Raw genomic sequence first — 14,730 nt, 5'->3', positions numbered from 1 at the left:
TGGGCTAGCAGTTAAAATTAGCATGTTACATAGCTGTTAACATTAGCCATGTTAGCATGCATGTTAACATTAGCATTTACTAACGTTAGCATGTTAACGTGATGCGCTAGCAGTTCGCATTGCATGTTAACATGAGCATGTTACATTAGCATGTAACATTAGCATGTTAACACTGATGCGCTAGCAGCTAGCATTCACATGTTAGCATTAACATGTTAACGCTGATGCGCTAGCAGTTACCATGTTAGCATTAACATGTTAACATTATCATGTTAATGCTGATGCGCTATCAGTTACATTAGCATGTTAGCATTAGCATTTTAGGTCATTAACATGTTAACATTAGCATGTTAACATTGATGCCGCTAGCAGCTAGCATTAGCCAATGTTAGCATTAGCATGTTAACGCTGATGCGCTAGCAGTTAGCCGGTTAAATTAGCTGGGTAGCATTAAGCATGTTAACGCTGAGCGCTAGCAGTTACATTAACAGTTAGCATTAACATGTTAACCGCTGATGCGCTAGCAGTCCATAACATGTTACTTAACAGTTAACGCTGTGCGCTAGCAGTTACATTAGCATGTTAACATTAGCATGTTAGTAATCAACATGTATTTAATTCCTAGTGGCTAATGTTAATTTAGCACTAATTTTAGCATTGGTGCGCTAATGTTGCAAATAGCATGTCTTTACAGTTGCGCTAACGCTTGCTGTCTCTGTCTGCCATTTTACACAGACAGGTTCAAATTAAGTGCCGAACTACTAAATGGCCCACTCGGCTTCTGTCTGCTGGCCCCTCCCCCCTCCCTCCTTCAAGCAGGCTGAGGTTGCCAAGCAACCAGGACCAACTGTAATCTGAGGAGCCAGTTGCACCTGTTAGAATGTCAGTTAGAGACTGAGAGAAAATGCTGAGAACTCCTCTCGAACAGGAAGAGACTTCTGACCAAACCGTAATTCCAATCATTGAACCGGCTTAACCTGAGCACGATGAGATCTTCCTGATCGTATTAAATAGTCGTTTGTGTCGATAAAGTGAAGAAAGGTGCCCGTAGGAGCAAGAGAGAGATAACGTTACTTCTGCGCTTTCCTCCAGAAAATTTCCTGCTTTTTTCAACATGGGGTATATGAGGCCTTTGGGGGAGCGTTGATCAATAAGCACGTCCTAGCCCAATAACTATCATGTCTGACAGCTTTGGCAGTCGAATGTGTAGTGAGACGCACAATTTTCGCTACGTTTCTATGTAGAAATCGTGTCTGTAGTGGCATTCTATTTGAGGACCACGGCCTAAGTCAAATACGTTTTATTTTTTCACTGATCGTTCTCTCCCCTCTCCACTCTAGCGATTGACATCACTCACTCTAGCTCTGGAAAGTTCTGCGCAATACACATCACTTTTTTTGGCTTCGTTTTTGTCGATTTTTGGCAAAACCTTTTGCCGAAACTCTTAGAAAAGGACATAGCACACATGTCCCGGCCGAGCCGCACGTTTTGATACCCGTTTTGTGTATGTGGCGACTAAAAAAAACACTGCGTCACGCCAGCCAGTCTCTCATTTTCCCCCGTGTACGTTAGCCGCTCCACATATTTTTTCAAGTGCCCTCTTGCCGACTTTATGGCAAATCTGGGACTGGGAATCCGCACTAGCTTACGCAGCGTGTGGACACTTCCGGTTTTCAAATAAGACGTGGGGGTTAAATGTATTAACGTGTATTTATAAAATATGAAGAATTGTTGATTAAAAAAAATTGTGTCTCATGAAACAGTATGGATCTGCACGCTTCAATGCTCATATGTAGATCTACTATTCTACACTGATTTTGAGTTAATAGGTCACCTGACCTAAGAAGCATTGAGCCTTGAACTCATGTTTTATATTATGAAATAATTAAAAATTCATATAAATATTACGTGTTAAAATGAGATAAAAAGATGGTGTGTCTCATACAGCAGTGTACATAGACTGTTCAACATTGATTTTGAGTCAATAGGTCACATGACCTGGAAGCTATTGAGCTTCAAAGCTCATATTTACATTATGAAATATATAAAAAATTCATAAAAAATATGACAATGTTAAAATTCTTAAAAACAGGTGTGTCTCATACAGAAGGTGTACATAGAGATGTTACATTGATTTGAGTCAATAGGGTCACATGACCTGGAAGCTATTGAGCTTTAAAGCTCATATTTACATTATGAAATATCTTAATAAATTTAACAAATATTAAAAATATGAAACAAGTGTTAAAATCTATAAAAAAAGAAGAGTTGTCTCAATACAGCAGGTGGAATATACTGTTTCAACCACACTGTATTGTGGTCAATAGGTCACCATGATCTCAAAGCTATTGAGCTTTAAACGCTCATATTTACATTAAAAAATATTAAAAATTCATAAAAAAATATACAAGTGTTACCGTTCTTTAAAAAGGGTGGTCTGCATACAGAAGGTGTACATAGACTGTTTCTACATTAATCTGAGCCAAATACAATGCTATAAAGGTAATATGACAGTATTATTTATTAGAAAAAATGACAAACAAACAACAACAAAACATAAAAACAAAATAATAAAACAATAATAAATAACAAGCAATCACAACTCAAACAAGAAGTACAATATATCATTTTTTAGGCGCAATTCACCTCGCCTGCCCTTGCTTTTAAGCAGCGACTCTTCCTCCAGATCTAGGCACTCTTCATGAAACCCACCTTTCGCAGGTGTCCCACACTGTATCTGTAAAGTAAGTCAACAAAAACAATATCAGTATAAATCTTCTCAGCAATGCCATGAAGTATGCCACAGAGATTATTTGTTGGCTGTAGACAAAAAGAAAAGGTGTAGGCTATAAGCTTTCTATTCAGATTTCGCTGAAGAAGATTATGTCTACACGTCATGTCATTATACTTTCCAATGTGTGGACAGGTGCTGTTCTTAAAATCAAATCACTTTATCCACTTACCATATCCATAATAATTATTTCCTGTCTTGTCCTTGCATTATGAATACATAGGGATAATTATTTCTCTAAATTCAATTAATAGTCTGCATCGCATTGTCTGTCTGCAAATCTGTTAGCTTTCATGACATATATATATAAATCTCCTTCTCATCCTGGCGGGTGGTATCCGTGTCATCCTCAAGCGGGTCTTCTACCAGAGGCTGGAGTTTGAGGGTTTCGCAACAAGTATCTTCGAGTTCTCCTAGACTGCACTCTTCTGGATGGAGGCTTCAGATGTTGTTTCCGGGATTTGCGGACCCTACTCCCCAGTTTGGGGGTTACTCGCCCAAGTGCCCCCACTACACAGGACCACGCAACCCTTGACCTTCCACATCGTTCCAGCTGCTCTTTCAACCCTTGAATTTCTCAAGTTCTCATGTTCCTTCTTCCTGATGTTGCCGTCAGCTGGGCATCCCACATCTATCGCCACATGCCCTCTGCTCTTGTCCCACCACCACTATGTTGGTTGGTTAGCCAGGACCTGTTTGTGCAGTTCTGGAAACTGAAGTCCCACAGCACTGGCCTGTTGTTCTCAGCCACCTTCTGGTTTTGGCCCCATCGGGATTTAGGACTTCTATTCCATACTGGTTGCAGATGTTCCTGTATACTATCCCAGCCACTTGGTTGTGCCTCTCCTTGTACGCTGACCAGCGAGCATTTACACCCTGCTGCTATGTGCTGGACTGTCTCGGGGGCTTCTTTACACAGTCTGCATCTTGGGTCTGGTCTACTCTGGTAGATCCGGGCCTCTATGGCTCTTGTGCTTATGGCCTGTTCTTGTGCTGGCCATGATTAGTGCCCTCGTTGTGTCGTCAGTCCTGCATTATCCAGCCACTGGTAGGATTTCTTGATATCAGCCACTTCTCTATCTGACGGTGGTACATGCCATGTAGGGGTTTGTCCTCCAGTTGTCTGTTCCTCCTCCTCTGCACCCTCATCAGGGTTCTGCTGCCTTGATACCATCCGGCCACACTGGTCCAATCCGAATGACATCCCTATGTCACGCTGTAGATCCTGGTGGGTGGATCAGTGAGTCTATTTCTCGCTCATTCCTGGCATACAGCTTGATGTCATCCATGTAGAGCAAGTGGGTGGCTGTTCCCCACTACGGAATCGGTACCATACCTGCTCTTCGATATGATCTGAGGGGTTCAGGCCTATGCAAAACAGCAGTGGTGATAGCGCATCGCCTTGGTATAGCCCACTTGATGTTGAGTGGGCAATGGGCTTTGAATTGGCCTCTAGTGTTGTCTTCCACATTTCCATTGAGTTCAGATGAGGTCCTTAGGTTCCTGTTGATCATTATACAGTTGCCAGACATTCCTTAGCCATTGTGCGGCATTGAGTCGTAGGCTTTCTGTGTAGTCAATCCAGCAGTGCACAGGTTGGTCTGTCTCTTCTTACAGTCTCGGGCGACTGTTCTATCAACCGAGGCTGGTGCTTGGCTCTCCTGGTGTACTGCCAATTCCTTTCTGTGCCTCACTCATGTATTAAGCCACATGCTTACTCATTTTTGCCGCAATGATGCCTGACAGAGCCTTCCCATGTTGTGCAGAGACATCATGGGGGCAACTTGCATTTTAAAGTGCAAATGAAAGCTAACTATTTGCAGCAAACAAGCGATGCAGACTTAATTGATTTATAGGAAATCTAATTATCCCTATGTACTCATAATGGACAAGGCCAAGCAGGAAATAATTATTGACTGGGTATGGTAAGTGATAAAGTGATTTGATTTACAGAACAGGCACTCACACATTGGAAAGTATATGACAGACTGTAAGAATAATCTTCTTCATAGAAATCTGAATAGAAATGATTATAGCACACCCTTTTCTTTTTGTCTAGCACAAAGACTCTCTGGGGCATACTCAGGGTGCATTGCTGAGAAGATTATACTGATATTGCTTTGTTGACTTACTTTACAAAACAGTCTCACCTGCGAAGGTTGGTTTCATGAGAGTGCTAGATCTGGGGAGAAGAGACGCTGCTAAAAGAAGGGCAGGTGAGTAGAATTGCGCCCTTTGCACCTATAAATGATATGTACCTTCTTGTTTGAGTGTTGATTGCTTGTTATTATTATTATTATTATTATTGCTGTTGTTTTGTATTGTTCATTTCTAATGAATATAATATGTCATTATTACCTAGGTAGCATTGTATTTGCTCAGAATCAATGTATGAGACCCACCAGAATCAAGTTGTATGGACACACCTCTTTTTATAGAATTTTAACATTGTCATATTTTTTATTCATTTTATATTTTTAATAATTGTAAATATGAGCTTTAAAGCTAAATAGCTTTCACGGTCAGTGACCTATTGACTCAAAACCACTGTAGAACAGTAGATGTACACCTGCTGTATGAGACACACCTGTATTTAAAGAATTTTAACACTTGTTCATTTTTTATGAATTTTAATATAGTTCATAATGATAAATATGAGTTTGAAGCTCAAATAGCTTCCGGTCATGGGGACCATTTGACTCAAAAATCAATGTAGGACAGTAGATCTACACCTGCTGTATGAGACACACTTCTTTTTATATCATTTTAACACTTGTCAATATTTTTTATGATTTTTTTTATTATTTCATAATGTAAATATGATCTTTAAAACTCAATAGCTTCCAGGTCATGTGACCCCTATTGACTCAAAATCAATGTAGAACAGTCTTGTACCCCTTCTGTATGGACACACTTGTTTATAAAATTTTAACACTTGTCATATTTTTATGATTTTTTAAAAAATATATTTCATAATGTAAATATGAGCTTTGAAGCTCAATACCTTCCAGTCATGTGACCTATTGACTCAAAATCAATGTAGAACAGTAGCTTTACACTTGCTGTATGAGACACACTTCCTTTTTTCATTTTACACTTGTCATATTTTTATTTGATTTTTTATAAATAGTTTCATATGTAAATATGAGCTTTGAAGCTCAATAGCTTCCAGGTCATGGGACCTATTGACTCAAAATCAATGTGAAACAGTCATGTACACCTTCTGTATGAGACACACCTCTTTTATAGAACTGTAACACTTGTCCATTTTTTTATAACTTTTATTATTTTTTAATAATGTAAATATGAGCTTTGAAGCTCAATAGCTTCCAGGTCATGGGACCGTATTGGGACTCAAAATCATGTAGGGACAATAGATCTTTACCCTTCTGTATGAAGACACACCTCTTTTTATAGAAACTGTAACACTTGTCATATTTTTTATGATTTTTTAATATTTTAATAATGTAAATATGAGCTTGAAGTCAATAGCTTCCAGGTCATGGTGATCTATTGGTTCACGAATCAATGTTAGAACAGTCGATCTACACCTTCTGTATGAGAACACCTGTTTTTAAGAATTTAAACTTGTCATTTTTTTATTAATTTCTAATATTTTTTATAATGTAAATATGAGCTTTGAAGCTCTAGCTTCCAGGTCATAGGACCTATTGACTCAAAATCAATTGTTTAACAGTCTATGTACACCTGCTGTATGAGCACACACTTGTTTATAAAGACTTACACAGTGGTACTGGGAATGTCTGGCAACTGTATAAGATCAACGGAACCTAAGGACCTTCATCAGAACTCAATGGAAATGTGGAGACAACACCTAGAGGCCAATTCAAAGCCCATTGCCACAGTCAACATCAAGTGCGGCATATACCAAGGCGATGCGCTATCACCACTGCTGTTCTGCATAGGCCTGAACCCCCTCAGATCTTACGAAGAGCAGGTATGGTACCGATTCCGTAGTGGGGCAACAGTCACCCACCTGCTCTACATGGATGACATCAAGCTTATGCCAGGAATGAGCGAGAAATCGACTCACTGATCCACACCACCAGGATCTACAGCGATGACATAGGGATGTCATTCGGATTGGACAAGTGTGGCCGGATGGTATCAAGGCAGCAGAACCCTGATGAGGGTGCAGAGGAGGAGGAACAGACAACCTGGAGGGACAAACCCCTACATGGCATGTACCACAGTCAGTAGAGGAAGTGGCTGATATCAAGAAATCCTACCGTGGCTGGATAATGCAGGACTGACAGACAGACAGGGCACTATCATGGCAGCACAAGAAACAGCCTAAGCACAAGAGCCATAGAGGCCAGGATCTACCAGAGTAGACCAGACCCAAGATGCAGACTGTGTAAAGAAGCCCCCGAGACAGTCCAGCACATGCAGCAGGGTGTAAGTGCTAGCTGATCAGCGTACAAGGAGAGGCACAACCAAGTGGCTGGGATAGTATACAGGAACATCTGCAACCTATGGATAGAAGTACCTAAATCCCGATGGGCCATACCACAGAAGGTGGCTGAGAACAACAGGGCCAAGTGCTGTGGGACTTCAGTTTCCAGACTGACAAACAGGTCCTGGCTAACCAACCAGACATAGTGGTGGTGGACAAAGAGCAGAAGAGGGCAGTGGTGATAGATGTGGCGATCCCAGCTGACGCAACATCAGGAAGAAGGAACATGAGAAACTTGAGAAATATCAAGGGTTGAAAGAGCAGCTGGAACGGATGTGGAAGGTCAAGGGTTGCGTGTCCCCGTGGTAGTGGGGGCACTTGGGGCAGTAACCCCCAAACTGGGAGAGTGGCTCCACAAATCCCGGGAAACAACATCTGAAGCCTCAATCCAGAAGAGTGCAGTCCTAGGAACATCGAAGATACTGTGCAGAACCCTCAAACGCCCAGGCCTCTGGTAGAAGACCCGAGCTTGAGGATGACACGGATACCACCCCGCCAGGGTGAGAAGGAGATTTTATATATATATGTATGAAAGCTAACAGATTTGCAGACAAACAATGCGATGCAGACTATTAATTGATTTAGAGAAAATAATTATCCCTATGTATTCATAATGGACAAGGACAAGACGGAAATAATTATTACTGGGAATATGGTAAGTGATAAAGTGATTTGATTTTAAGCAACAGCACATTACACACATTGGAAAAGTATAATGACATGCGTGTAAGACATAATCTTCTTCATAGGAATCTGAATAGAAATGATTATAGCACACTTTTCTTTTTGTCTCACACCACAAATAACTCTCTGTGGCATACTTCAATGGCATTGCTGAGAGATATTTACTGATATTGTTTTTGTTGACTCTTTACAGATACAGTGTGACACCTGCGAAAGGTGGTTTCATGAAGAGTGCCTAGATCTGGAGGAAGAGTCGCTGCTAAAAGCAAGGGCAGGCGAGTGGAATTGCGCCTAAAAAAAATGATATATGTACCTTCTTGTTTGAGTTGTTGATTGCTTTTTTATTTTGTTATTATTATTTTTGTTATTTATTGTTCTTGTTGTTGTTTTGTATTGTTCATTTTTCTAATAAATAATAATGTCATTATTACCTTTATAGCATTGTATTTGCTCAGAATTAATGTAGAACACGTCTATGTACACCTTCTGTATGAGACACACCTTTTTATAGAACTGTAACACTTGTTATATTTTTTATGAATTTTTAATATTTTTATAATGTAATATGAGCTTTAAAGCTCAATAGCTTTGAGTCATGTTGACCTATTGACTCAAAATCATGTAGAACAGTATGTACACCTGCTGTATGAGACACACTTCTTTTTATAGATTTTAACACTTGTCATATTTTATTATTTTTTTAAATATTCATAATAAATATGAGCTTTAAAGCTCATAGCTTCCAGGTCATGTGACCTATTGACTCAAAATCAATGTAGAACAGTAATTACACCTTCTGTATGAGACACACCTGTTTTTAAAGAATTTTAACACTTGTCATATTTTTTATGAATTTTTTAATATATTTCATAATGTAAATATGAGCTTTGAAGCTCAATAGCTTCCAGGTCATGTGACCTATTGACTCAAAATCAATGTTGAACAGTCTATGTACACCTGCTGTTGAGACACACTCTTTTTATTCATTTTAACACGTAATATTTTTATGATTTTTAATATATTTCATAATATAAACATGAGCTTAGGCTCATAGCTTCTTAGGTCAGTGACCTATTAACTCAAAATCAGTGTAGAATAGTGATCTACATATGAGCATTGAAGCAGTGCAGGATCATACTTGTTTCATGAGACACACTTTTTTTTAATCAAACCATTCTTCATATTTTATAAATACCCGTTTAATACATTAACACCCACGTCTTTTTGAAAACCGGAGTGTCCACACGCTGCAGTAAGCTAGCGCTGACTTTCCCAGTCCCAGTATTTGCCATAAAGTCGGCAAAGAGGGCGCACTTGAAAATATTGGAGCGGCTGACGTGACCACAGGAAAATGAGAGACAGCTGGCGTGACCGCAGTGTTTTAGTCGCACATACACAAACGGGTATCAAAACGTGCGGCTCGGCGGGACATGTGTGCTATGTCTTTTCTAAGAGTTTCGGCAAAAGGTTTTGCCAAAAATCGACAAAAACGAAGCCAAAAAATGAATGGGTGTGTATTGCGCGAACTTTCCAGAGCTAGAGTGAGTGATGTCATCGCTAGAGTGGAGGGGGAGAACGATCAGTGAAAAAATAAAACGTATTTGACTACCGTGGCCTCAAATGATCCACTACAGACACGATTTCTACATAGAAACGTAGCAAAATTTGTCGTCTCACTCACATTCGCCTGCCAAAGCTGTCCGACATATAGTTTTGGCTCCTTACGTGCTTATTGACAACCTCTCCCCCCAAAGCCTCATCTCTCCCATGTTAAAAAAGCAGGAAATTTTCTGGAGGAAAGCAGAAGTAACGTTTCTCTCTCTTGCTCCTACTGTCATATTTTTTATGAATTTCTTTGTATATTTCATAATGTAAATATGAGCTTTAAAGCTCAATAGCTTCCAGGTCATGTGACCTATTGACTCAAAATCAATGTAGAACAGTAGATCTACACCTGCTGTATGAGACACACCTGTTTTTAAAGAATTTTAACACTTGTCATATTTTTTATGAATTTTTAATATATTTCATAATGTAAATATGAGCTTTGAAGCTCAATAGCTTCCAGGTCATGTGACCTATTGGTTCAGAATCAATGTAGAACAGTAGATCTACACCTGCTGTATGAGACACACCTGTTTTTAAAGAATTTTAACACTTGTCATATTTTTTTATGAATTTCTAATATTTTTTATAATGTAAATATGAGCTTTGAAGCTCAATAGCTTCCAGGTCATGTGACCTATTGACTCAAAATCAATGTAGAACAGTAGATCTACACCTGCTGTATGAGACACACTCCTTTTTAAAGAATTTTACACTTGTCATATTTTTTATGAATTTTTAATATATTTCATAATGTAAATATGAGCTTTGAAGCTCAATAGCTTCCAGGTCATGGGACCTATTGACTCAAAATCAATGTTGAACAGTCTATGTACACCTGCTGTATGAGACACACTTGTTTATAAAGAATTTTAACACTTGTCATATTTTTTATGATTTTTTTTAAATATATTTCATAATGTAAATATGAGCTTTGAAGCTCAATAGCTTCCAGGTCATGGGACCTATTGACTCAAAATCAATGTTGAACAGTCTATGTACACCTTCTGTATGAGACACATCTCTTTTTATAGAACTGTAACACTTGTCATATTTTTTATGAATTTTTTATACATTTTATAATGTAAATATGAGCTTTGAGGCTCAATAGCTTCCAGGTCATGTGACCCATTGACTCAAAATCAGTGTAGAACAGTCGATCTACACCTTCTGTATGAGACACACCTGTTTTTAAAGAATTTTAACACTTGACATATATATTTTTTTTAATATGTTTAATGTGTGTACATATGGTACATATGAGCATTGAAGCAGTGCAGGATCATACTTGTTTCATGAGACACACTTTTTTTTAATCAAACCTTCATATTTTATAAATACACGTTTTATACATTTAACACCCACGTCTTATTTTGAAAACCGAAAGTGTCCACAGGCTGCAGTAAGCCAGCGCTGACTTTCCCAGTTTTCTCAAAGTATTTGCCATAAAGTCGGCAATAAGGACGCACTTGAAAATATTGGAGCGGCTGACGTGACCACGCGAAGTGACAAAAACTGGGAGGAGTAGCGAAGCAAAAAAAGGGCGTAAGAAAAAGTTTAATAATAATAATAAGAATAAGCGCGGTGGATAACATATAGTGTGCGCTTTCAGGCACACTCAATAATATCCTTGTTATGTAGTGGAGTGTTAATTAACAGACACTGCAGTATAGAAAATTGTACTTCAGTACAGAGTACTTGTTTCACCGCTAGGTGGCTGCTGTCGGGTCATTAAAGTCTACCTTAGAAATAACGTTAATTACTTACAGCTGAGTAAAACACACTTTATTCTAACGTGCAGTTTTGCTGAAGGAAACATTATATGTTTTTACACTTTACATTACTCACCCGCAGAAACACAAGAAGCTAAAAACAGCAACAGTATCATCATGTGTTGTGTTGTGAGTCCAGCAGTCGTCGACCAGTTTACGTAAAGCGTGCGATATGCTTCAACACTTCACTAACCACACTTTGACAAATGCACACGGTTGATGCATGAGCTGTAGACTACACATAATAATAAAACGCAATTAACCGCATGTACAATTGGTTGATAATGTGCCGTAGTTTTGTCTGGTCCCACCCATTGAGCAGGGCTGTGTTTATGGAAGTAGTTGTGAGGCGTTTAAGTGCTGTCGGAAATTAGTAAGCCATAGCAATATGACCTTTTTTTCCCTCCATTCTTTCAAATTCTTGAACTCTGTCAATTCAAACGTTTTGCTTAAAAGGTACAAGCAAAAGTTATTATTTATTTTTAGTCTTGAACAAGCCCAGGAAGCTACAGCAGGAACCCAACATGAAAGAAATCATAAACATTGCACTGCACAGCTTTCATTATGCAACTAAACTGTGATTGGCTTCTACGCCTAACCTAACTGACACTTGACTAACTTGTATAATGTAAGCATCCGATACAAAATGAAGACTTTATATAATGTTTTTAATGTTCTTTTTTTATTATATGATGATAAAATATTACAGAGATAAAGCTGCTTCATTTTTGTGTCCTCCCTGAAAAGTCAACCTGGTCTGCAATAAATGTTGTATCCCTGACAGAGAAAGTTATTCACTCAACTAGACTCTTTAAAAGAGACACACGAGGTACGGTAGAAGGTAAAAGGTAATGCAGAGACTCTCAAGTCTCAAGTTTTTTTTATTAAAAGCTTCCCTTTCACGTATGGCTTTGAACATGTGATCCTTGAGTTGTTGAGGGATTCAAATGGTCAACAAGATGAGGATGCTCACAGGCACACTCAAAAATTCTTTTCAAAATTTCATTTAAAAATTTTATTTCAAATTTCATCACAAGGGACTATTTCTTGGCTGGGACCAGTGGCCATGCAACCAGTGGAGACTAACCAGTGAAAATGTTGAAACTACAAATTTGAGTGCGCTTTCAGAGAAAGTTGAGTTTGTCTGACGTATAGACATCGCAGACAGTTGAATCTGAACTGAGTGGTGGGGCAGAGGGAAAGGTCAACCCCTTCACTTCAAATTGTGGCTCAGGGTCAGAGAGAACAGGGACAGTTGGGACGTCTTCCTGCCGTGCTGGAGGGTAAACCTGGAGAGACAAAGACACGTCACTGAGTATCACAAGCAGGCTCTCAATTGATTCAAAACCTGACTTCAGTTTAAAATACAGATATTAGCTTGTTTTATATATGCTCCATCAAGAATATTTATGTCACATTATTACCACAGATATTTTGATGCGCACTGATTTACTTGTTAGACTTGCGATAAATCTTTTGGAAGCTTATTATGTTTACTTTTTGTTGATACAGTGTCAAAGAGATGTGGATTCAACTCTGTGATAACATTGCTTTTATGAGTGAGTTTACGCTTTGTTATTCCTTTTGCATAAAGATTTATTTCACTGATCGACAAGCAAAAGCAGCTAGTAAACATGGCTTGCTTTGCACATTCTTCTAGAGGAAGGAAATGTTGAAAAATACTATTGCACTTTTATTTATCAGGTGTTAGTCTGTGTGTGTGTGTGTGTGTGTGTGTGTGTGTGCAGCAGGTCATACCTCAGAAAAAGCTGGCGGGTCATCCATAGTAGGAGGATTGTGTATCTGCAGAGTGAGGCAACACGTAACACATTAGTAGCGGAGAATAAACAAGAGAGGACATCTCTCTATGACATGAAACAAACACTAACCAGCGGGACAGTCGGAGTATAAGAGGGTGGATTGAGTTGTTCTGGCCCCGGTCCAACAGGCTCATTTTCATACTGTAGTTTGAATTAAACAGAAACACAATGTGTACACACATTATTAACAGCAGGACTTTTAACTTTACACCACTGTACACATACAGCTGTAATATGTGCATTCACCTCATGGTAATACACAGCAGGTTCATCATCGTTAGGAGTCTCTGATTGGTCTTTCTTGGAGGAACTCCGACAGCAGGTGCGCTTAAAGCAGCAACAGCAGGAAAGTACAGCGGAGAAAATACCAGCACCAATACCAATGTAGGATTTATTAAAGGGTGGTGCTGAAAGAACGAGATGATTAGTCGATGGGCAGAAAATGCCAACAATTTTGTAAATTGATTATTTGTGTAATCTGAAATAACGTCAAATATTTCAAATGTAAGATTGTCCTGCTTTTCTCCGATGTGTATCTTTGTAAGATTACATATATAAAAAAATCTTGCACGTAGGAAATATACATTAGATAAAATAAATTAAAGATAAGACGATAATTCTGACATCTGTTTTAAACACACAGGTTACTTACGCTCCATTTTCAATGTCACCACCAAGGCTTTGTTGTCATTCAGATCTCTGAACTCAAAGCGCCCGCTGCATGACATTTCAAGATTGTTGTTTTCAAGCTCACATGGCCATAGCAGCGTTAGCCCTGGGCAATAAAGTGTTTCCAATAGCTTGCCACGACGGGCTACAGTGGCTGGAGTGTGTTCTTCATCTTCTTTTTCTGGGAAGAAGTAAATGTTGCAGGAGTTCGGTTCCAGATCAAAACCCACCCTGAGTTCTTCTGTAATGCCCCGTTTAAGGGTCATCTTGTGTTCTGGAACAGAGGACACAGAAGACAAAAAATACCAAAGAAAAAATATTTTTAGTACAGAAACACTATCCCTGTGTAATCTTGGTTCTGCAAGTTTCTAGACTGATATTTCACGTGTCATGGCAGCAACATTAGTCTGAAAGTTACATGAGGAACTCTATATCACTCATGTTTGTATGGTGAATATATACCAATGCATTAGAAAGCTTTGATGGGCTGGTAGGCAGATTTTGGTATCTTTGGATTGGTTAGCAGTTCCCTTGTTTCGAGTCTTTGTGCTAAGCTGAGCTGTATCTCATTTACTGTATCCTAACTCAGCAGGAAAATTAATAATTGAATTCCTCAAATGGTGAAACTGTTCCTTTAAATTCATAAATTCATGTCAGTTTCAGCACAATGGATTTTAGTGAAGATAAGTTTTCATCTATATGCTTACATCAAATCAAATCAAATTTTATTTGTATAGCCCAAAGTCACAAAGTCCATTTGCCTTTGGAGGGCTTTACAATCTGTACAGGGAGTGACACCCTCTGTCCTTAGACCCTCGGTTCTTGTGAGGAAAAACTTGCCCACAAAAACCCTTTAACAGGGAAAAAAGGTGGAAGAAACCTCAGGAAGAGCCACAGAGGAGGGATCCCTCT

General features: G+C 38.9%; 1 protein-coding gene across 2 annotated transcripts in view; it reads right to left on the bottom strand.

Moving 5' to 3' along the window:
* Positions 1 to 14,595, bottom strand: part of LOC109142801 (uncharacterized) — a 28,154-nt gene extending 13,559 nt beyond the window's left edge. For both annotated transcript variants that reach the window (XM_027286351.1, XM_027286353.1), the window contains exons 1-5: positions 13,802 to 14,595; positions 13,396 to 13,556; positions 13,219 to 13,290; positions 13,088 to 13,132; positions 11,406 to 12,618 (exon numbers count right to left, since the gene is read on the bottom strand). In XM_027286351.1, coding sequence (XP_027142152.1) covers positions 11,406 to 11,448 — 43 coding nt within the window. In that variant the 5' untranslated portion in view covers positions 11,449 to 12,618; positions 13,088 to 13,132; positions 13,219 to 13,290; positions 13,396 to 13,556; positions 13,802 to 14,595. The remainder of the gene's footprint in view (positions 1 to 11,405; positions 12,619 to 13,087; positions 13,133 to 13,218; positions 13,291 to 13,395; positions 13,557 to 13,801) is intronic.
* Positions 14,596 to 14,730: the final 135 nt, after the last annotated feature.

Source organism: Larimichthys crocea, chromosome I (genome assembly GCF_000972845.2).
Source record: "Larimichthys crocea isolate SSNF chromosome I, L_crocea_2.0, whole genome shotgun sequence".
Taxonomy (NCBI): domain Eukaryota; kingdom Metazoa; phylum Chordata; class Actinopteri; family Sciaenidae; genus Larimichthys; species Larimichthys crocea.
Note: the sequence above shows the minus strand (reverse complement) of the source record. Positions and strands in the feature narration are given on the sequence as shown.